The following is a 22142-nucleotide window of genomic DNA, read 5'->3' as shown; positions in this document are numbered from 1 at the left end:
GCCATGTCACCTCTTCCTGCAAACTTTTCTTTGTGAACAAAATCCCGCCTACTAAAACGTGATTGGTAGATTTTTTTATTGTCAAATAAACTGGCCAATGAACACAGAGCTAAGGAGTACCAACAGTCCAGTCGGTCCATGCTAATTTGCCAATTCTGACTACAGTCACTTGTAAGAAGGTAAGGTATTTTTTTTATACACGGGGTATTCTTTACATATTTCAATTGTTTTTCTGCACCATTAACCAATTTGAATCTACATCGCCTCCAAGCGGTACAATAAACAGTAAAGCTCACATCAGCTAGTTGCAAGCTAAGCTAGCACACCATGTTTGAATAGATTGAGATACAGCGACATGTACGCTTCAATGCTGCAATGGTTCTTTCTTAATTCACTACTTCTACTACACTTATACAGTCCCTTCAGTTATACTTATACTTATGCATGTACTTAGTTATACTTACTAGAAGCGTAATTATGTCCTTTTGGGGCCATTCTCTAACGTGACAGAAGTCAACAATGGCAGAGTGGAACGCATACTTCCGGGATGAGGATGAGGATGAAGGACAGGAAGAAGGAGAGCAACCAGAAGGTGACAGTAGAATTTCTTTTTGAATGCGTAATGACCCAATGTTGCTTATATAGAGAGTGCATGTCATTGTTTGCATGAAATCTCCATGATTGTCTGTCGTCATCAGGAGAATACAAGGTCTTAGGGAGAGACAGCTTAGTTTTCTTGGTGGACGCCTCAAAGGAAATGTTCATCAAAGGAGAAGATGGGGAGCTGTCTAATTTTGACATGACCATGCAAGTAGGTGTAATCGTATCTTTTTTTGTGATTCTACAACCTGCCTCCACATGTGCTGTTTGTTATTGTGCAGGTTGTGCGTAGTGTGTACACCAGAAAGATCATCAACAGTCCACGAGACCTTATAGCGTTGGTTTTCTACAGCACCAAACAGAGCAAAGACCCCACCAACTCTTTCAAGCATGTCTATGTCTACCACAGCCTCAGCGAACCTGGTAAGAATATAGAATATAGAATATAACATTCCCCAAAAGTGTCACACTAGAAAGGTTTGGAAAAAAAAAACACTAATTAGAATAGGACAGCAAAAACATCTCACTTTCATTCCAAATTTGCACAGGTGCAAAGCGAGTGCAGGAAGTGGATGCACTCCGGGGGGAAAAAGGCGCCCAGCTAGCAGCAGAGACCATGGGCAGTGCTGATACGTCGTTGCCCGACGCCCTGTGGTGCTGTGCCAATCTGTACCGGGACTGCAAGCTACGCCTCGGCCACAAACGCCTCCTGATCTTTACATGCAGAGATGGACCACACGGAGGCGACGGCACCAAAGATCGACAGGCACGCACTCAAGCCAGCGATCTCAAAGAAACTGGTGGGTAATAAATCGGCCGTGCGTGATTTAAAACGCCATTCAAGCGAATAACGAGAAAATGTTCTCTCTTTCAGGCGTCTTCATAGATTTAATGCACTTGATGAAACCGGGCGGCTTCGACATCTCCCTCTTTTTTCGCGACATTATAAGTCCGCCGGAGGATGCCAGTGATTTAGGGCTCCAGTTGGAACCTTGTGCAAAGCTTGAAGACCTCCAGAAGAGAGTGCGAGCCAAGGAGAGGAAGAAGAGAACGATAGCCAGGTAGAGTAGGTTTTCTTTTCAGACTTCATGCTTTGCATTTCATGAATAGACTCCTTCCCTTTTTGTCTTTAGGCTCAATCTGCGTCTCGGTGAGGGCATGAATGTGGCCGTGGGAATGTATTCCACTGCTGTGACTGTTCGGAAAGCAGCTCCTATCAAGCTGTACAGGGAAAGCAATGAGCCGGTCCGCAGCAAAACACGCATCTTCCATACACAAACAGGAAGCCTGTTACTGCCCAGCGAGATAAAGAAAGCACAGGTAGGTGCTTTATATAATAAATAATAACTTTATATTTTTATATATAAAGTTTATAATGATAACACATAACCTGAATCATCACTTCCTAACCACTCATCTGGAAGACATTTATTGAAACACGCAAAAGGGCTTATTTTCTCTGATTATATCTACTACATTGGGTGATATGACTGTAAAGGTGACTATAGGGGTGTTACTTCATGTATAGAAGGCTCTAATAATGGTAAAAAAAATACGATTTAGAAAGTCATAAACAAGTTTTCTATGCTCAAACTACAAAAATATTCAATTTATTAATATTGAAATCTACGTCACAGAAACTCTGTTATCACGGTCGGGTCTGGAACCAATTAGCTAATTAATTAGCGAGGGATTACTGTACACAGTGGAACCTGCTTATATCAACAACGCATCCATGTCCTGCTTTCTCCTTACGACTAAAAAGTTCCGGCTTGAGTCGACATTGTATTGTTAACTTCCTCATTAGTTTCCATTTTGGTGATATCGATAACCGCTTATGTTGACATCAGTCGGTCTGTCCAAGGGGCACCAACGTACAGTAAATAGGTTGCACTGAGAGGAATTGTTTCCTTCTCCTTGATGCAGGTGTATGGTAAAAAGCAGATAGTGATGGAGAAGGATGAGGTGGACGCCATCAAGAAGTTTGACGACCCCGGTTTGTTCCTGATCGGATTCAAACCGATGGAAAGGCTGAAGCTGCACCACCATATTCGACCATCCGTCTTCCTGTATCCTGAAGAGGGCGAGGTGCAAGGTAGCGTCACGTGTTCATCTGTGTGGCTTTGGTGTATTGTGTTGGGAAAAATTCAGTGTACACCAAAAACATGTTATGTCAATTGGAGACTTTAAATCAGGGGTCTCAAACTCGCGGCCCGTAGGCCAAATGCGGCCCGCGAGACGCTACTTTGAGGCCCCCACCTTGATACCAAAGTTTAATGTTGAAATGACAGCTTAACACAATTAACATGATTTTGCCCCGCCCATACTGTTACCCTACCCCTGTTACCCCGCCCTGTTTTGCTTTGGATTAGCAATGAAGCTAAAGGCTTATGACGCTGGGTACAAATAAATGCAGGAAAGATATTTGAGAACAGTGGAATGTTTTATCAGATATTTTGGTGTGGAAAACCGGAACCAAAGGACTGAAAAAGTGTAGGGTAAAAAATGAATGTGATTTGTCGTCAACGGTCAAGTAGTATTATCCTTCACATTCTCAGTGTTGGGAATGAACTGACCTTTGAGTTTAAAGTGAGATGAAAAAAAACATCTGCAGGCTGTGTTCCACTATTTTTGACATTCTTGATGCAATCATGAGGTCATGAGTTGGTCAGCAGATGAGTAATGCTGTTTCGGTCACAGTGGCAGAAGGTTGTGTTTGTATTGCCTGTGTGTACATATTTGTGTGTTAAGATCACTTTTCTCTCTAAAGCTGTGGAATTCAGACGTTGATCCACTCTACACTCAAGTCCCTTGACACTATTTTTTTTAATTAAAAATAAATAACATGAGGTACACCCACATGTGTGCTGTTAGCATATGCCGTAATAAATGCTTTACCGCTTCCTCACCAGGCAGCTCCTGTCTCTTCTCTGCACTGATGACCAAGTGCATGGAGAGGAACGTTTTTGCCCTGTGCCGATGCATTTCCCGCAGAAACTACCCGCCGCGATTCGTTGCCTTGGTGCCTCAGAAAGAGGAGGTGGACGAGCACAAGGTACAGACCACGCCACCAGGTACTCCACTCTCTGTCGGTTCATGCCATTTTAATAACGACAAGGATTAAGCGCTTTCATGCACTTCCATTTTCAGGTTTTAATGTCATCTTCCTGCCCTACGCCGATGACGTGCGGAGTCTGGACCCCCCGCAGTCGCCGTGTGCCTCGCCAGAGCAGGTGGACAAGATGAAGGAGATTGTCTCCAAGCTGCGCTTCAAATACAGGTAGTTCTTCTGTACAAAAGTGACATATATATAATATAGTACGCAGATATTTCCCAAGAATATGCTTCTTTTTCTTTATAAGGACGGAGGCTTTTGAGAATCCAGTCATCCAGCAACACTACAGGAACTTGGAGGCCTTGGCTCTGGATATGGTGGCTCCAGATGACATAGAGGATCTCATCAGTAAGAGAGTCATCGTCTGTCAACCAGTTATCTCATTTCTGATTCATCTTTCTACTTCCTGGTTCAGTGCCAAAGTTGGACCAGATTGACCTTCGCCTGGGTACTCTCGTCCAGGATTTTAAAGATCTTGTCTACCCTGCAGACTACAACCCGGACAGCAAACCAGCTGCCAAACGCAAAACAGGTGAGTTAAGTCATCCAATAGATAGCTGTAGGTGTAGCACAATGAGGTGACGTTCAATGTTCATTCGCATTACTTGAAGCAAGTGCTGCCGGTACAGCAGAGAAGAAGCCCAAAGTGGAGGTTTCAGAAGATGAGCTCAGGGTCTCCGTGCAGAAGGGCACCCTGGGGAAGATGACCGTGGCTGCGCTCAAGGAAGCCTGCAAGCAGTTTGGCATTCGCACCACCGGCACCAGGAAGCAAGAGCTAATAGATGCTCTGACTGCCCAGCTGGCCCCCTGAATGCCTCACTGGGCTTTCTGTGCCGTCTGCAAACCAAGACACTCATTTTTTTTTCCACTTTTGAGGGAATCACAAAACCTCACTTGCTTGCTAGGATGTACAGATGATATACTTTACACCAGGGTGTCCAACTTGCAAACACTTGTTTCTGTTCAAAAATCCACAGACAACAACCCCGATTATTAGCATTAAAAATACAATGTCTTAAGCTTATGGAATCAAACTTAATGTTGGTAATTCTCATTGCTGTTAAGACATACCGTGCTAACTTTTTTCATTTTTTCCCTAAACCTTCTACGGAATGTTCTGAAGTGGTCCGTCTTTCATTTTAGTCTTAAAATATACCATAAGAAAGCCATAAATGACCCCGGGGTGGCAGTTTGGACACCCATGCTGGATGTCTTTGTGTTTAACCCACAGTAAGAAAAAATATTTTGCAAAAATAAAACCCAGAATTCCACGTTTGTTTTATTTGAATAACAGCAGTGTACTGTAGTTAGTGTGCAGTACTGCTTAGCCACTTTTCCAGTTCGACTTGTCTCACAAAAAAAGGTGTGCGTGTGTGTGTGTGTGTGTGTGTTGAATGAAAGGCAGCAGCAAGAGGAGCATACTGTTGCATTGTTAGGCTGCACAGCATGTAAACACGGTGTTAACTCCGTCTTAGCATTAGTCTAACCGAGGGCAGGCCTCTGCAGGCAAGGAAGAGATTACGGAGGAGCAGTTCAATCTGACTTTCAGGTAAAGTGTTGTACTTTTATTAACAACTCATTCACATTGTTGTAGTAGTAGTAGTAGTAGTAGTTGTAAGGAGTCGGTGTGCTTTGTTGACTCTTCAAGGATCTTTACTCTGTTCAAGTAATGGATTGCAAATGTGAAACTGGCAACTCTGAGGATGCACTTCCAGGTAATTTGCACTGAAAGTACATTTATGCACATTAACGTGGAGGTCACTGCAGTTGGACATAACAATGTTCAGCCAAAGGTTCATTCATGACTTACTACATACAGTACCTCACAAAAGTGAGTACAGTGGATCCATGTACATGCACAGATTTTTCGTTAAAATAATTATTTTTCCCCACAGAAATTCTCATTCACATTTACATGTTTATGTCTTTATGCGTCACTTAGATTTCACATTTTCAGTGGTCCTTGAATGCACCATAGTGTGAAGCAGAAATGACACTTCCACTTCTAGCAGGTCTGACTCTAACTGATACAGATGTTAACCGAATCAAATTTCCAATAAGAAGTAATGTAAACCCAATTCACCCAGTTCCAGAAAGACAAAAATGATCACTTCATAGATATACAATTATAATTTTACACACACAAAACAATTAGAAATAGATATAAATTATGGATGAAAGGCACAATTGAACATTTAAGGTTAGTTTTACCTTCACTGCCACAGTCAATGTTCATTTATTTCTTTTATTCGTCATTCATATGCATTTAGAATTGTTTTATGGTTGTATAAACTGTTGCGTCAACTGTTGGTGACGTCATAGACAAGCGACATGACATTTGGTAATTTTGTTTAGCCCGCTGATGGACGCTAACAAGGAAGGCTGTTTTGTGATTTAAAAAATAAACATTAAGAACACAGTTTGACTTATGCAGTGTGTTAACAACAGACAAAATGAAAAATATTCAACGGTACATGCTAATTGGGGCGGACGTTAACTGAGGTTCCAGTGTATAATAAGCTCCTCAGTGGGAAAAAACTGAGACGCTTTTTTTCATCGAAGTTCAACAGCTACCTATTAGCGTCACTACTTCCTGAATCTGAATCTCTCTAAGGATCATGGGAACTGTAGTTCTTTTAGTGTACAGCCCCAATCCAGTGCAATCTGCCATATATTTGACATGTCTTTTTACATAACTACATGCCAACATAAATGATTAGTAGTAGCAGCTTGTTAGCAAGTATTATTTAAGCCGTAGGGTTCAAATCATGTGAAAAAAGTAGCAACTTATTATCAGAAATAAAAGTACAATCATTTTACATTATTTTTTAGTAGTGATGAGTGCCTATAATACAATATATAATATAAAATGAGTTTAATATGTGTATGAGCCATGTCTAAGAAAGAAGGGGAAGGTTTCTGGAGCATACTCTAATGTAATAATTGTTGCAAATGTTGATCCAAAATCTGTGACGACTGAGCGGGAGCAAGCCGCGTGTCACAAATAGACATTTTGACGGACGTGTGTCCATTACGCAAAGCTAATGGTGTGATTTTCTTCCTTGTTTAGGCTGGTGGATGAACAGCAGCAACATCCAAATTACCGTGGTGGGATACCTTCTCTACAGATTCTCACAGAGTCAGTCACTCAGTCGCATCTGGTTAGCTTCAGTCAGGAAAAATGAAAGATTCCCTGAGCAAATAAGCCTCTTTACTGACTCACGTGTTGACCGGCTTGTTTCTTGTATTGATCATGGATGTTGAGTAACTGAATAGATCTTCGCTAATCAGTCACATGCCTCCTGTTTAAAGTTCACCTTCAGATAGTTTTAAAGTTTAAAGAATTTTAAAGTTAAGCTTTCAATGATATTGTCACACTTTTGCTTTTACTTTTCAACATGTTTCTAAGTCATTTTTTACATGGATATTATGCTGTACATTTGTTACACTGGTTTGTGCACAATTTTTCCGTATGCGGGCCTTGTTGACACCCCTAAACCAGTAGTTGAATATCATTTTTAAGGCATTTAGGCAACACTTACAGTCAAACCGTCTTATCCCTGCAGCCCTGCCAGCACTGATCCGATGGCCAATTCGTCTTTTTTGCTCTATAACTGGTGAGTCAAGTCAAGTCAAGTCAAGTCATGATGTGTGTTTTGGTCTTCATGATCAAACTCCCAAGAACTATATAATGCACCTCTCATAGTGTATGTGTGCTGCTCAGGTCTATCAGCTCTTTGGGGCTGGGTGAGCCGCCTTGTGAGGACCCTCCGAGGTACAACATGCAAAAATAATCCCTCACAAACCCTAAACAACACACACACACACGGACCTGTCCTCCATGTTGTGTCTTATATAGGAATCCAGAGTCTGTGTAAATGGCTGTCTAGAGTTTGGAAATTCTTTGTAGGTAAGTCAGTTTTTTGTTTTATTGTTCTTGATTTTCTGTTTTTATGAAATAATAATTCAAATAATTGGTGGAGGGATTTTTGTTTGTTTTAAAATAATAGCAATAAAACTAATTTATAATGAAAATAATCAAATTCCTCCATCAGCTTGTTCATCTAAATTCAAATGGATGCTTCCTGTCATCAGGGTCATTACAGGTCAGTTCTTGTTACTTTTAGATTTGACTCTTCTATTTATTATTTAATAGAGAGTCAGGGGTCAATGGGTTAAGTAATATTGTTGTTTGGAGCAAAAAATTCTACCTGACAACAAATGATCATGAAAATGTGTGATTTTTGCAAATAGTCCAGATTCCACCATGAACCCGACTGACTTTTGTCACTTATGCAGGATCATCAAGCGATGGGTCTTTGGAGTTTGAAAACACCAGACTGAACCTCTCCAGTCCATTAAAAGCAGACCTAAGGCTGATCCTCCTTGGCCCTGCCGGAGGAGGACGCACTTCAGTGACAAACACTTTGCTGGGCTGCAGTGAAGCACAAGCTGACGGACCTCTCACGGAGAGCACCATAAGAAGGTCTGTAGTGGATGGTAGAGAGGTCACCGTGATCGACACTCCAGATCTACTGGGTCCATCTTTGGGGAGAAACCAGAAAGCGAGGGAAGCTTTGAGGAGTGTTCAGCTTGCAGGCCCTGGTCCACATGCCATTTTGCTGGTGATGCGGGCACCACGCTCCAGCAAGAACATGCAGCAGGACTCGATGCAAGTCATCCAAGCTACTTTGGAACTGTTCGGAGATGGGGTCCTGGAGTACATCATCCCAGTGCTCACTCACCCATGCTGACTGCTTGGGCCCAAAGCGCACCGGCGAGCAACTGCTAGATGTGGATGCTGGAGGTCTCCAGACGCTGACGTCTCTATGCGGACAGAGGCCTGAGCTGCTGGACACCAGGCCCGATCAGCCTCCGGAGGTGCAGAGCGTGACACGCGGGAAGCTGGTGGGGCGTGTGATGGAGCTGAAGGCGCTGAGGGGGCAGTTTTTTGTGCATGAGCTGCAGAGGAGGGAGGAGCGTTTCAGAGAGGAGCTGCTTGGTAACATGACCTCTGAGCTGGCCAGAAAAGTGGACTACAAGTAGAGCAGGGGTGTCCAAAATGCAGCCCTGGTTGCCATTGTCCAGCCACAGCTCATTTTTTTTATTGATTGTTGCTTTACTCTAAAACAAAAATGAATTCATTAATAATAATGTTACACAAATATTTGATCGTTGGTCATTCAAAAAAATAAAAAGACACAATTACTTTTATTATTCCATCCTTGTTTGTTGGTCAGTTAGTATATTTACATACGGGATATTGTTAGCCTTATTTAACGTTTAAATATATAAGCACACTCAAATAATCTCAGTTGAACAACAATTGAACAGGTAAGGCTACATTAAAAAAAATCTACAATTTTGAGAATAAAGGCACATTTACAAGAAGAAAGTCACAAATTTAGGAGAAAAAAGTTGTACATTTCAAAAATTAAAGTAATACATTTCTCAGAAAATAGTTGTAAATTTACAAGAATAAAGTCATAAATTTACAAGAATAAAAATAATACATTTTGCGAGAAAAAAAGACATAAATGTACAAGAAGAAAGTCACAAATTTTGGAGAAAAAAGTTTCAAAACTTAAAGTAATAAATTCCTCAGAAAATAGTCGTAAATTTACAAGAATAAAGTCATGCATTTATAAGAATAAAATAATAAATTTTACGAGAAAAAAGACATAAATGTACAAGAAGAAAGTCACAAATTTAGGCAAAAAAGTTGTAAATTTCCAAAATTAAAGTAATACATTTCTCAGAAAATAGTCGTAAATTTACAAGAATAAAGTCATTTATTTACAATAATAAAGCCATATATTTACAAGAATTAAGTCATACATTTTACGAGAAAAAAATACATAAATGTACACGAAGAAAGTCACAAATTTAAGAGAAAAAACTGTCAAAAATTAAAGTAATACATTTCTCAGAAAATAGTCGGAAATTCACAAGAATAAAGTCATAAATTTACAAGAATAAAGTAATACATTTTATGAGAAAAAAGACATAAATTTACAAGAATAAAGTCACAAATTTAGGAGAAACATTTTGTTACATTTACAGGAATCAAATCATACATTTACCATAAAAAAGTCATAAATGCACAAGAATAAAGTCCTACATTTACCATAAAAATAAAAGAAAGGGACGTATAGATGACATTGACAATTACCAACACTTCCATTGCCTTTTATTTGTGCACCTTAGCATGACATTGTCACCGGAAGTGGGTGGAGCCCTGGAATCAACACTGTTATGAGGCATTGGGGAAAAAACTTAGTAAAAGGTCCCAATACCGAATCCGTATCGGAAACTTGGTATTGAATCGATACCAAAATTGCAGCGTCTTTCTCCCCACCAGTGTTCACCCCCCCCCCTTTTGGTGACGCAGAAAGTCACGGCAACATGGAGAGTGACGCTGTTGCGCATGCGCACTGAGCAGACGCAGACTGCCACTTGGTGAAAAGTGGCAAAAGACAAAGGACGCAACTGCTCTGTGAGAAGGAACAGAGTCCGATTTCACTCCCCGGAGCAGTGGGCGACGTTTGGGTTTGCCACGGCAGCGACTTGGTGAGTTGTCCTTGTCCGAAAACAAGTTATTCGACGTAACAAAAGCAGGCGCTGCTCGGGCTTGTTTGCTCAAGACAATGTTGTCGCGTCGAGCCAGGCTGTCACTGTTGTGGCTCGGCTGCAATCTGGACGTGGACTGCGTGGTTTTTTTAGGATGTGTGACATTTGTGTCAGGGGATAAGAGTCACCATAGATGAATATGTGTGAGTGTTTGTTGCTTTTGTATTCTCGTTACTAGCCAACTGAGCAGCCAGCTTCCTTCAAGCAGTCCAAGCTGCCGAGGATGTTTACCTTCTCATTTTGGGGTCTGCTGACCAACATTTGAGCTATTTTTAAGGAGCAAAGTGTTTCCTTTGGCACTTCTGACTCTAAGCTATGTTTTGTGATGTGCTTTGACAGGTCTTGGACATCGGCCCTTTTACAGTGGATGTTTGGCAGCCTGGTGATGGAAGAAAAAGCCCAACTGTAAGCTAGAAGTAGCACGCAGGATGAAGGAAGTCACCATCATCTCTGAGGTGGAGGTGTAATCCATCTCTTCTTCCGTTATCCCATGCTCTGCCGATGTCCGCTTTCCCGATTTAAACCCTCACGTCCCCTTCAATCATCCACAAACACAAAAGATCCTCTCTTCCAAAGCGGCTGAGAGGTTACCATGGCGATGGTTGTCATGATGCAGATGTAGCTTCCTGAAGAAGGTGACAAAGAACCCGGGATGGGCAGCACTCCGTATCCAGGCGGAGAGTGGAAGGGGAAAGGCAAAGGAAGCCTGCAGGAGTTGGGCTGCATGCCTTGGAAGGTCAGCAAGCAGAAAGCTGGAGTTGGAGGGGAGGCGGTGAGAGCAGAAGAGCGAAGGTGCAGGGATCCGCAGCAGGAGCTTTCGTCCTCCTCTTCCTCGCTCACGGCGCCGCAACTTCCTCAAGCGTCGCTGACGCGTCCGGCTATTTACCACGAGAAGCAGCGGCGGGAGCTGTGCGCCCTGCACGCGCTCAATAACGTCTTCCAGGATGGCTCGGCCTTCAGTAGGGACACCTTGCAGGAGATCTACCAGAGGTGGGCGGTCTCGTTGTGGAAACCCGTGTTTGAGTCCCGTGCACGCATGTGATGCTTCTCCTCTTGACTCGTCGCAGGCTTTCTCCCAGCACTCTGGTGACGCCTCATAAGAAGAGCATGCTGGGAAACGGGAACTACGACGTAAATGTCATCATGGCCGCCTTGCAGACAAGAGGCTTTGAGGCAGTTTGGTGGGATAAAAGAAGGTCAGTGGACTTGTCAGTGAAGCAAAAGTTATCATAGGGACACCGAAAATTGTATTAAACTGCAACCGTACGTTGTTTACCTTTTGGTAATGCTAATGCTAATGCTAATGGTTTTATTTCATTTGAACATGCATCAGATTACAATTGAGTGCATCCCATAATCAGTTCACAGTTCCACATGTCCAAAAGGAGTAGGAAGAAGCAAAGCTTATTAAATCCTACCCCTCCATCTGGTACTTTTACAATCACTAACTGTTACATTTGTTCACTTCCTGCTTTCTTAATATAGTTTAAGTTTTTTCATTCATTCATTTTCTACCGCTTTTCCTCACGAGGGTCGCGGGGGTGCTGGAGCCTATCCCAGCTGTCTTTGGGTGGGAGGCGGGTACATCCTGGACTGGTGGCCAGCCAATCACAGGGCACATATAGACAAACAACCATTCACACTCACATTCATACCTATGGACAATTTGGAGTGGCTAATTAACCTAGCATGTTTTTGGAATGTGGGAGGAAACCGGAGAAAAACCCACACATGGAATTGAACCCTGGTCTCCTAGCTGTGAGGTCTGTGTGCTAACCACTTCTCCACCGTGCCGCCCAGTTTAAGTTTTTATTTTTTAAATTTTGTTTTATTTTATTTATTTTTTATTTTAATTTTATTATTATTTTTTTTTCATTTTTGTCACATTCCGAAGTAGGAGGTGATATGAGCATCCAATGACATAATGGGTACCATAGAAAAAGACATAATACTCCAGATTGAGTATTGTGTGAAGGAGCTGCTTTGAATCTGTTAACTGGTGTGACGTCATCAATTAACCAATAGGCAGTGCTGATTTAACGCAACTAATCAATAGTGATATATTTACACGCTCCAACTGCAACACCAGGTAGTTATTTTTGTGTTCGGCGTCCTCTGACAGTGTCGGTCTACCATGAGATGGTGCGAGTTTGCCTTATGGAACCATCAAACATTTTCGAATGTACAATGTGTGCGTCTACAGCTTTAAGACAATTGAAACGCCATCTTTGCTCTTCCAGGGACGTCGGCAGCATCGAGCTGTCCAACGTGACCGGCTTCATTCTCAACGTTCCGTCCAATCTTCGCTGGGGACCTCTGCAGCTGCCACTCAAACGTCAACACTGGATCGGGGTGAGAGAAGTTGCGGGAGTCTACTACAACCTGGACTCCAAGCTCCGGGGGCCTCAACCGATCGGTAGTCCAGATGAGCTCAGGTGAGAGGGACGGAAGGTTTGGTTACTTCAAGTGCTGTCATGTAGCTACTGTAGATGGTTAAGTGGAGAGTGCCGGTGCCATCACCTCCTCTTCATTCTGCAATGCATTTTTTAATAAAAAATATTATTATTAAGGTAGAAAAAACATCAAAACCCGCCCTGTTGTTGTAACATAACAGGGAGCATTTGAGATCTATCAGTCTGAAGAAATGACATATTATTATATAAAGCCATTTCTAAAGCTTTGGGACTCCAGCAAACCACAGTGAGAGCCATTATCCACAAATAGCGAACGCATGGAACAGTGGTGAACTTTTCCAAGAGTGGCCGGCCAACCAAAATGACCCTAAGAGCGCGGTGATAAATTATACAAAAAGTCACAAAAGACCCCACAAGAACACCCAAAGAAATTTGCCTCAGTTAAGGTGAGTGTTCATGCCGCCACCATAAGACAGATACTGGCAAAGATGGCCTGATATGGCAGAGTCCCAAGACCAAAACCACCCCTGAACAAAAACAACATCAATGCTTGGCTCAATTTAGCCCTGTGGCCCCCTAGTGGGGATAAGTGGCATAGAAAATGGATGCATCTGAAACATTAATTTTGAGGAAAAGTAATAAATCAGAAAGAGAGCAAACACTGTATTTGTTTCAATTAAATGGAAATATCATTTTTTTATTCGCTGAAACCCTTCTTTTCTTTTTTTTCTTGTAACTCCTGACCCCAAACCAGGAAGTTCCTGCGCCAGCAGCTCAGAGGGAAGAGCTGTGAACTTCTCTTAGTCGTGTCGGAGGAAGTGGAGGCGCAGCAAACATGGCGCTCTGACAGCTGAGGACTGAAACAGCCAATCACAGCCTGCGGTTGAGATTAATTTAATTAATGCACACAGCCAATTGCATACTGGTGGAATTATTCTTTTTTTTTTAGGGGGGGGGTTACACAATAATGGCTGGATTCTCTTGATTGGATGCAAAAGCAATGAAGGAAGCAAACACTTTTCCAGGGAAGAATAATGAGTTATTTACTTCAAAGAAGATTATTATTCAATTTCTGCTATTCTTGTGTTTTTATACGACATATCCAGACTATTTTTCAGTCACTTGTGATCTGCTGGTTTTAATGTTTTTTGTCCTTTTTACTGTTCAAGTCTCCAAAGTTCTGGGAGTACTCTTGAATTTGGTTTTGTGTTTTCGGCTCTCCTTAAACGGAGGGAATAGTTTATTTGCCGTTCCTTCACTTTCACCAAAGCGTGCCCTTCTTCACTTTGTTGCGACGGCGTCTCACTCCTTCTTGTTTTTGTCTTATCTTATCAGAGGTCACTTTTTGTGTTACATCCACTTTTTGGACACCACAGGCACAGAAGTGAGAGCCTTTACTGTACAGTCTTGCAGACTCAGCAGTTTACTTTGGCAACGCAGCAATGCAAATAGTCCCTCTAGTGGATGTTTGTGGTAGTTGCTGCATCTTTTTTTTTTTCTTTTTTTTTTACTTCTATCCTGTAGTAGTAGTGGTCAAAGAAATGCTGTATTGCTACAGTGACCAATAGGGCCAAATGCACAGCAATGTCCAAATGATCCAAAACATACATTTATAACATGAAAATGCTGCAAATTAATAATACCACAATCACAGGGTCAGAAGCAGATGCAAAAATAATAACTCCCAAAAGAACTGCATGAGTGAAATGTTGCAGGTTCACATAAAAAAAAAAAAATCAGCCAAGCACTAGAGATGTAATATTTAACAGTATTACAGAGTAAGCCGTTTTTATGACGCAAAGATTGTCTTTAGAGATGGATATCCATCATGTCTGGTTGTCCCTGTTTTGGTGTGTGAACTTGCAACTTGCATCTTTTGCAATTATTTGTCAAATGCAAGACTTTCCTGTTGCATTTGTTGGTGTGCTGTTGGTCTGCGATGATTTGGACGTTGCTGCCTGCTGCTACAGTTACAGCATCATAATATCACATCATTTCACCAAACAACGACCATGTTGCACACTTCATTTTCATGCACAAAACAATCGCAGTGTAAAGTGTATAATAATAAGCTATCTTTTTTTTTTTTTTTTGGTAATAGCAGCGTATCAAATGAGTTTGAGTTGTTCGTAGTTTCAGTGAGTTCACCCTTCAGCGGTGTTCAACTCTTCAGGCAGAGAATAAAAAGCCAATTTATCTTCATCAGGTGGCTCCAAATCGACCTTTTCGACCCGAAATCCCAGTGTTTGGTGTTTTTATGTACTTTCTCAGTTATACATGATGTTAAAACAGTAAAGTAGATGTATCTATCATTGCACAGATAGGACACTTGCAATTGTGTTTTAAATCATGAATGTAGTGCTCAATTATACAGTACATACTAAGATTACAGTATCTGACCATTTGCACAATCTATGATATCCATGCCTTTTCCCAGAGTGACGCTCGGTTTGACGCGGAGAGGTTTTTCTAACATTTCATGAGAGAATGAACATGTTAGAAACGCCTCGCAGTAGGCCTGTGATGCAGTAATGAAATATTCATAGCAAATGTACTTTTAAAGTTTACAGTGCGGACATCATGGAATTGTGCAAGTGATCATGTCGACATTAATTGCATATGACAATGTATAAAGAAATGTCTTCATACTTTTAAGCAGTCAAACGTGACATAATTAGCAGATAAGACTCTGATCGGAAGTGCATTCTTTTCCGTACTACCCACCGTTCTCACCAAACAGTTCATCAAAGTGACCATTGCAGCAGTCACCTGTAGCGTTATCAAACCTGCACACAACGTTTGGGGGGGTCTGTCATGTTCACCTATAGTGTGGGTTGTCACGTGCAGAGGTGGTTGTGATGGAATCAAACAAAAAAGAAAGTGGATTTAGTGGGCTCGTGTGGTTGTATTGTGAAATTAGCCTTATGAGAGATTCAATGTTGTAGCTCTTGAGATGTATCCGCTGTTTCTATTTACATGTGTTGTCTTCTTTGTGACAATACCGGCCTTAAATTGTTTACATGAAAAGGTGCGTGGGCACTTTCACACGTGTATTCCAAAGCACTAATGTAGACGAGCAGACCATTAAAGATGTCTTCACTGATTTGGTTATTTACAATGCTTGCATTGTTCTATAAATCATATGTTGATCTGTCAAGCTTTAATGCCAATAATATGCCTCCTTTATTGTGGTTAATCGGTTCCAGGTCCCTTTTAATGGGTAAATACATATATAAACACTTAGCACTATCATTCTAGGTGTTAGCATGCTAATGTTACCATGTTAACATTAGCATAGTAGCATGTTTTGCTATTGTAGACATATATACTATAAACACAGCTTTAGTGTTAGCATGCTAATGTTAGCATTTTAACATTATTAACACCTAGGTCCTATCATTCTAGGACCTAGGTGTTAGCATGCTAATGTTAGCATGTTAACATTATTAACACCTAGGTTCTATCATTCTAGGACCTAGGTGTTAGCATACTAATGTTAGCATGTTAACATTATTAACACCTAGGTTCTATCATTCTAGGACCTAGGTGTTAGCATGCTAATGTTAGCATTGTTAGCATGTTAACATTATTAACACCTAGGTCCTAGAATGATAGCGCCGGGTAATAATAATAATAATGCATGCTAATGTTAACATGCTAACAATGCTAACATTAGCATGCTAACACCTAGGTTCTTTCATTCTAGGACCTAGGTGTTAGCATGCTAATGTTAGCATTGTTAGCATGTTAACATTATTAACACCTAGGTCCTAGAATGATAGCGCCGGGTAATAATAATAATAATGCATGCTAATGTTAACATGCTAACAATGCTAACATTAGCATGCTAACACCTAGGTCCTAGAATGATAGTGTCAGGTAATAATAATAGTAATAATAATAATGCTAAGAGTATGCTAATGTTAACATTCTAACAATGCTAACATTAGCATACTCACATTTTTTTCTATTTTCATGGGTAAATATATATGTATATCAATATTTAGCACTATCATGGTAGGTGTTAGCATGCAAATGTTAGCATGTTAGCATTTTTTGTATTTTCACACGTATATAAACACAGATGTTAACATGCTAATGTTAGCATACAAACATTTGTTGCTATTTTCATGGGTAAACACATATGTAAACACTTACTACTATCATGCATTTCAGTTCTGCTTCGGCTCATCTTCCAAACTATTCCTGCAGTTGTTCTACGTTTCAAAATTTCACGCAATAATTCAGGCATTGACACTAGTTGGTATTAATATTTATACCTTTTCTCGTTACCGTTATGTTTTTTTTGCTCATTTTATTCTTTTATTTTGCATTAGATCGTGAAGACCTGATGCCTCGCGTGCTCGCTCACACTTCCACCACTAGAGGGGGCGCGCGCGCAGCAAAGTAGAGCAGGGCGCGCTCTCGCCCCTAAACGGGGTCGCGCTGAGCTGTGTGCAGATGTGTCGCAGATTCGACACGTCCAAGTTGCTGCCATTAAATCACCCTCAAACTGTCGGGACTCTAACCCGGCGGTCGTGTTGGAAGCGGGGCACCAGTCCGGCTCTCGCTAGCTCGGATTGAGGCGAAAAAAAAAGACGCCACTTTTTGGCAGGTCGGAGACGCGCGCATTGATGATGGAGCTGTCAGCGATCGGCGAGCAAGTGTTTGCCGTGGAATCAATCGTCAAGAAAAGAGTTCGGAAGGTAACAACCACTTCAGTTATATCCCCCAAAATGAGCCGTTTCCTTCCACCTTGTGAACGTGGCTTGGAAGCAAGGAACCGTGGCGCCGGTGTTATAAAAGCATGGTAATGACAGCCTGGCAGATTAAATGGGCAGCATAAGCTGGTTATCTAATTTAAAGAGGCAAGTGTTGTGTTGTTTTATTGTTGCACAACAGCGCAACAAAACAGCGCAAATTGTTTGATCTTCCTGTCAGTGTTGTGTTCAGGGCCTGTTTTCCTTGCTTGTTATTTTCATGCAAATGAAACACGTTGTGCGTTGCTTGGATTTCGCTCATAACAACACCTTTGTTATTTCAGAGCCGAAATATTTTAAAATATTTCTCTTACTGTATAGTTTTAATAAACTTTACAAATGTTTTAGGGTAAACAAAACCAATTACAACATTATCGCTAATATATCAAACTTGTTAACTATTAGTAGCAATGTTGCAACATTTTTTTTAATTTGTAAAATGAAGTCTGTGAATCATTCTATATGATAAAGCGTGACTTTAACTTCAATTTGATGCGTTATTACACCAAATATTAAAGTTAGCACAGATTTTATACCGGAAAATAGTGCCTTTGGTCCCCATTACGTTAACATGGAGTCAAGACAAAAGCTGTCATGGACTCCAGGACAACCGTACGACTAAATATATCATAGCTTTAGGCTGTGAAATCTCTTTTAAAAGTCAACATTGTATCCATTTTTTTTAATCTTGAAAAAGTCCAGGGAAGAAAGTCAAGGCTATTTATTACAGGCTAACGACAGTTAGCATCGAATATCAGGTGGCTAGCACTATAATGCACGTGCCTTGAAACGGCTGCATCAACACTTTCAATCAGGTTCATTTAGTACAATACAAATGTTATTTTGATTGGGAGTAAACCCGCCCAAATAGTAAAATGTAAAGGGTCTTTTTTGTCGTAAAGAAAGAAAAATAAAGGAGGAATATATGTTGATAGGAGTTACACCATACTAATTCATAACGGCTTACAGTACTTCCTTTATAACGTGAAGCCTCTGCCCCCAAGTGGCCAAATGGAGGACTACACTTTGGAAACACGCTAAAGTCTAATGACCTTCCATGTTACTTCAAAACCTCCTATTTTATTTCCACAGGGGAACGTGGAGTACCTGTTGAAATGGAAAGGGTGGCCTCCAAAGTGAGTATGACGTGAGAAAACATAACACAACCTAAATCTGCATCCATGAATTGCAGGGATGCTGCTGAATTATGTATAACCTTTTACAGGTACAGCACCTGGGAACCTGAGGAACACATTCTGGACCAGCGTTTAGTCCAAGCCTATGAAGAGAAGTATGTATTTCCGGAAAAAGGATATGCGGAACAATTTGTTTTGGATGACAAATTGGAGACTGTTAATAGTCTCGTCTTTCCTAGAGAGCAGAGGGACAGAACGCTGAGTCACAGGAGGAAAGGATCCAAAGCCAAAAGACTCTTGTTGCAGGTTCACCTTCATTAAATTAGCGATGTGTGACGTCATATCTTCTCCCACCTCATTGCCAATGATGGTGTGCCTGATTCTTGGTGTGCATTCAGAATACAGTCTACACCATGGACCTTCGCAGCGCTCACAAGACCGCAGACACGCGCCTACCACGTTTACGTCTCTCCCTGACCCACTCGTTGGGTCTGGAGGAGGACGAGGAGGAGGACGAGGAGGAGGAAGACGAGGACGACGAGGAAGAAGAAGACGAGTCGTACAGTGGCTGCAGAGGGGCGCGTTGTTACCAAGGCAGTAAGAGGAGGCCGCAGACCAGATGCCTTAACTCGAGGCCCGTGAGTCCGACACAGGAGGACTGGAAAGGCCAAGGAGAGGAAGAAGATGAAGAAATGGTCATGGTAGAAGATGAGGAGACAACAGAAAAAAGCTCCAGCACGCCTCAAGGTTAGTTTGTGACGTCGACATTCAGGGTCAGGGGTCATTTGTCAACATGTGGTGTTGTATTGTTTCCCTTCCTCAATAAAGATCAATAAAGTCTTCCACTTTTAGGTCAGAAGAGGCCGCCCCAGTGGAGCCCCCCTATTGGCCGAGTGGAGATGACGGACGCCATCTGGAAACCCGTCATCGGTCCAGGAGAGGTGACGGTCACGGACGTCACCCTCAATTCTCTCACCGTGACGTTCCGAGAGTCACGGGCGGCCAAAGGCTTCTTCCGAGTGTGGGGGCTGGAGGTTTGAACGGTTTGGGGCAAAAAAACGGAGTTTTCAGCGTCAGCGTCTCGTCTCTGCTTGTCAACTTAATGACGACTTCCTGTCCAGCCTGTGGCTTGTTTCCATGCACCCCGGACACGTTGCCTTGAGAGGAAGGGAGGTTAGACACACGTGCATGCGTGTTGCCGAGCACTAAAGCAAAAAACAAATAAGCCAATATGAACGATGATAGGTGGGGATGTTTATTGTCTGTAATGCTTATTTGCACTAATTGTCAATATGTCAATATGGCCGCCTAACACAACATGATACCATTTAATACACTAGATCCCTGCTATCCGTGGGTTATGATCCAGGACCCACTACAATGTGAATAATGGACTCAGATAGCATCTTGTTGAGTGACTTGTGAAACAGCGCCCTCTGTTGGATTCATCAAGTCATCAAACCACTTTGTATTAAAGTTACCATAAAAAAACAATTTCAAGCACAGAGAATAAATCTATGAATATGCGGGGATCTACTGTATTGCTCTCCACTCCCCGTATAGATGCTCTTGAACGGCACCCGTGGCGGTCACACTTTTAAAGGGAACACAAAGAGTTTTGAATGTAGTAAAAAAGTACAGGAACCCACAGGAATATTGCACTAAAAGACCTACTGTATAATGAAGTTTATTGCACTGATGGACTATCACTGTTGTATGTTTTAACACAGATAATTTAAACCTCAGCATAGCATGTAGGGCACATTCGAAAAACATAATTTAATAAGAAAGTTGAAAGTAATTTTCCTCATAATAAATAATTGGAATCTTGCAAGAAAAAGTCACAATTTTACAAGAATGATGTAGTAGTTTATTTTTTGTTTGTTTTTTTTATTTTATGAGCATATAGAAGATTATTTTATAGAGAATATCAAACAAAACAATCACAATGCAATGACAATAAATTCCAAATATTACAGTAATGAAGTCAAAACTTACCAGAAGAAAATGGGTTGAAAAAGTTGTAAACGTAAAGGGGATCTACCATGCTCATGTTCACTTGTGGACTCCTCTAGAGCAGCGAAACACAATAACCCACACACAAAGCTTTCTAGATCTTCCAGAATCTGCACCTATTCCAGCTGTATTTCCTTGTATTTCCGAAACGGTCTGTTTATTTATCGAGTTTGCAACTCAAAACAAAGAAAATGAGCATCACAGGTCCCCTTTAAGTCAAGTAATAATGAATTAAGACTTAACCGGGTGTAGTAAGAATATAAAAGTTGTTGGTGAAGACAAGACGTGTGCTCATATAAGTACATAACGCTACCGTTGTCCCTCGTGTTGTACATGAAAGTACAGTACTGATGTGTAGTGTATTGTAGTTTAACTTAAGACACATACTCCATCTACTGACTACACGCTTCACGTTTCGGCAACCATTTTATCATCTCAAGGGACAAATCTATGGACATGAGACTTCAGAGTAGTCAGTGTACAGCTTGTACAGTAGAGATGTACCGTGATCTTAAAAGTAAGTGAACCCACGGCCATTGTTGGCGACACAAGTGAGTACAAACCGCAGTATTTTTTGTCACCTTCACTTCGGGCTTCTTTAGCAAGACACTTGTCATCTTAGAGAAGTACATGTGACCCAGTTTCAAGTCATAGTACTTGTTGTTAGAGCAGTGAAGCAGTCCCGGCAGCACTCATGCAGCCCACGGCGACTGGATGATCTTGGTACTCGCTTGTGTTGGCAGCTATTTATAAAATAGTGGCTGTGTGATGACTTATTGTCAATGGATAGTGTATCTCTACTAGCTGGGATTGATACTGTGGCAATGCAGGTGCATGTCGTCACTGTTCTACACTGTTCTACACTGTTCTATACTGTTCTACAAATAAGATCAAACAGAAAAGTGGCAACTTGGATTTTCCTCTGTATCTTGGATCACTTCTTCTAGCCCGACTGAAAGGACACAAGGACATCAACAAGTGGATGCGTTACCCGTCTCACGCAGCGACGTCCCAAAACTGCAGGGAATGGAAGCGAAGTGCCTGATGTCACACTTTTATCGTATTACTGACGTATTTAAGACTTGAAACAACGCGGAGAATTGACTGACGGAAAAGGGGACCCCCACACACACACACACACACACGTGTTTTGCGGTCTTTATTTTTCTACAATAAACTGAATGTATATTTATTCTTTTGGAGAAGTGTGTACGTGTCACACGGGCGACAAAGCAAGAGTAGTTTTATAGCGTTTGTGATCACGTGATCCCATGACTGCTATATACTGTACCATGCTGTCGTACGTCGCACTTTATTGTCATGTAAACCTGAACATTGAAACGCTCCAGTTGCACCGAGGCTCAGTTTGTTGACAACTTTTCTGTGGTAACACTAAAAAAAAAAAAAATAAACGTGGCTCGTGCTTCATATTTTTATGTTCATTCAATACTGTGATTGGTTTGATTCTTTA

At 41.5% G+C, this 22142-nt stretch overlaps 3 protein-coding genes, 1 long non-coding RNA gene and 1 pseudogene across 10 annotated transcripts in view; 4 read left to right on the top strand and 1 right to left on the bottom strand.

The window, feature by feature from the left end:
• The window catches only part of LOC131110002 (uncharacterized), a 30397-nt gene extending 29663 nt beyond the window's left edge, over nucleotides 1-734 (bottom strand). Inside the window, exon 1 of one of the 2 annotated variants that reach the window (XR_013627004.1) lies at nucleotides 465-734. This is a non-coding gene — a long non-coding RNA (uncharacterized LOC131110002). The remainder of the gene's footprint in view (nucleotides 1-464) is intronic. The other variant, XR_013627005.1, reaches the window with a different exon arrangement.
• On the top strand, nucleotides 74-5014 carry xrcc6 (X-ray repair cross complementing 6). 2 transcript variants are annotated; one of them, XM_078789014.1, is made up of 13 exons: nucleotides 74-179; nucleotides 511-592; nucleotides 699-811; nucleotides 882-1023; nucleotides 1149-1400; nucleotides 1475-1661; nucleotides 1734-1920; nucleotides 2527-2695; nucleotides 3513-3674; nucleotides 3751-3880; nucleotides 3963-4063; nucleotides 4131-4247; nucleotides 4331-5014. In XM_078789014.1, exons 2-13 carry the CDS (start codon nucleotides 520-522, stop codon nucleotides 4420-4422), a joined length of 1725 nt encoding a protein of 574 aa, XP_078645140.1. In that variant the 5' UTR covers nucleotides 74-179; nucleotides 511-519; the 3' UTR covers nucleotides 4423-5014. The 2 variants fall into 2 exon arrangements, with proteins under 2 accessions (XP_078645140.1, XP_057918608.2); XM_058062625.2 differs by having other exon boundaries at nucleotides 4327-5013.
• Nucleotides 5015-5301: 287 nt separating this feature from the next.
• LOC131110000 (GTPase IMAP family member 1-like) lies at nucleotides 5302-8902 on the top strand (annotated as a pseudogene). Its single transcript, XR_013627002.1, has 7 exons — nucleotides 5302-5430; nucleotides 6786-6854; nucleotides 7282-7332; nucleotides 7440-7490; nucleotides 7575-7625; nucleotides 7771-7821; nucleotides 8015-8902. The product of XR_013627002.1 is annotated as a GTPase IMAP family member 1-like (transcript).
• Nucleotides 8903-10165: 1263 nt separating this feature from the next.
• josd1 (Josephin domain containing 1) lies at nucleotides 10166-15890 on the top strand. Its single transcript, XM_058061633.2, has 5 exons — nucleotides 10166-10285; nucleotides 10685-11335; nucleotides 11413-11541; nucleotides 12586-12780; nucleotides 13514-15890. Exons 2-5 carry the CDS (start codon nucleotides 10998-11000, stop codon nucleotides 13611-13613), a joined length of 762 nt encoding a protein of 253 aa, XP_057917616.1. The 5' UTR covers nucleotides 10166-10285; nucleotides 10685-10997; the 3' UTR covers nucleotides 13614-15890.
• Nucleotides 15891-17168: 1278 nt separating this feature from the next.
• On the top strand, nucleotides 17169-20410 carry cbx7b (chromobox homolog 7b). 4 transcript variants are annotated; one of them, XM_058062608.2, is made up of 6 exons: nucleotides 17169-17465; nucleotides 18612-18655; nucleotides 18745-18810; nucleotides 18880-18961; nucleotides 19054-19402; nucleotides 19508-20410. In XM_058062608.2, exons 1-6 carry the CDS (start codon nucleotides 17394-17396, stop codon nucleotides 19693-19695), a joined length of 801 nt encoding a protein of 266 aa, XP_057918591.2. In that variant the 5' UTR covers nucleotides 17169-17393; the 3' UTR covers nucleotides 19696-20410. The 4 variants fall into 4 exon arrangements, with proteins under 4 accessions (XP_057918591.2, XP_057918592.2, XP_057918593.2 ...); XM_058062609.2 differs by having other exon boundaries at nucleotides 17170-17465; nucleotides 18895-18961; XM_058062610.2 differs by lacking the exon at nucleotides 17169-17465 and adding an exon at nucleotides 17495-17569.
• The last annotated feature ends 1732 nt before the right edge of the window (nucleotides 20411-22142 follow it).

This window comes from Doryrhamphus excisus, linkage group LG2, assembly GCF_037039965.1.
Source record: "Doryrhamphus excisus strain RoL-2023G ecotype Guam linkage group LG2, RoL_Dexc_Guam_v1.1, whole genome shotgun sequence".
In the NCBI taxonomy this organism is placed as follows: domain Eukaryota; kingdom Metazoa; phylum Chordata; class Actinopteri; order Syngnathiformes; family Syngnathidae; genus Doryrhamphus; species Doryrhamphus excisus.
Note: the sequence above shows the minus strand (reverse complement) of the source record. Positions and strands in the feature narration are given on the sequence as shown.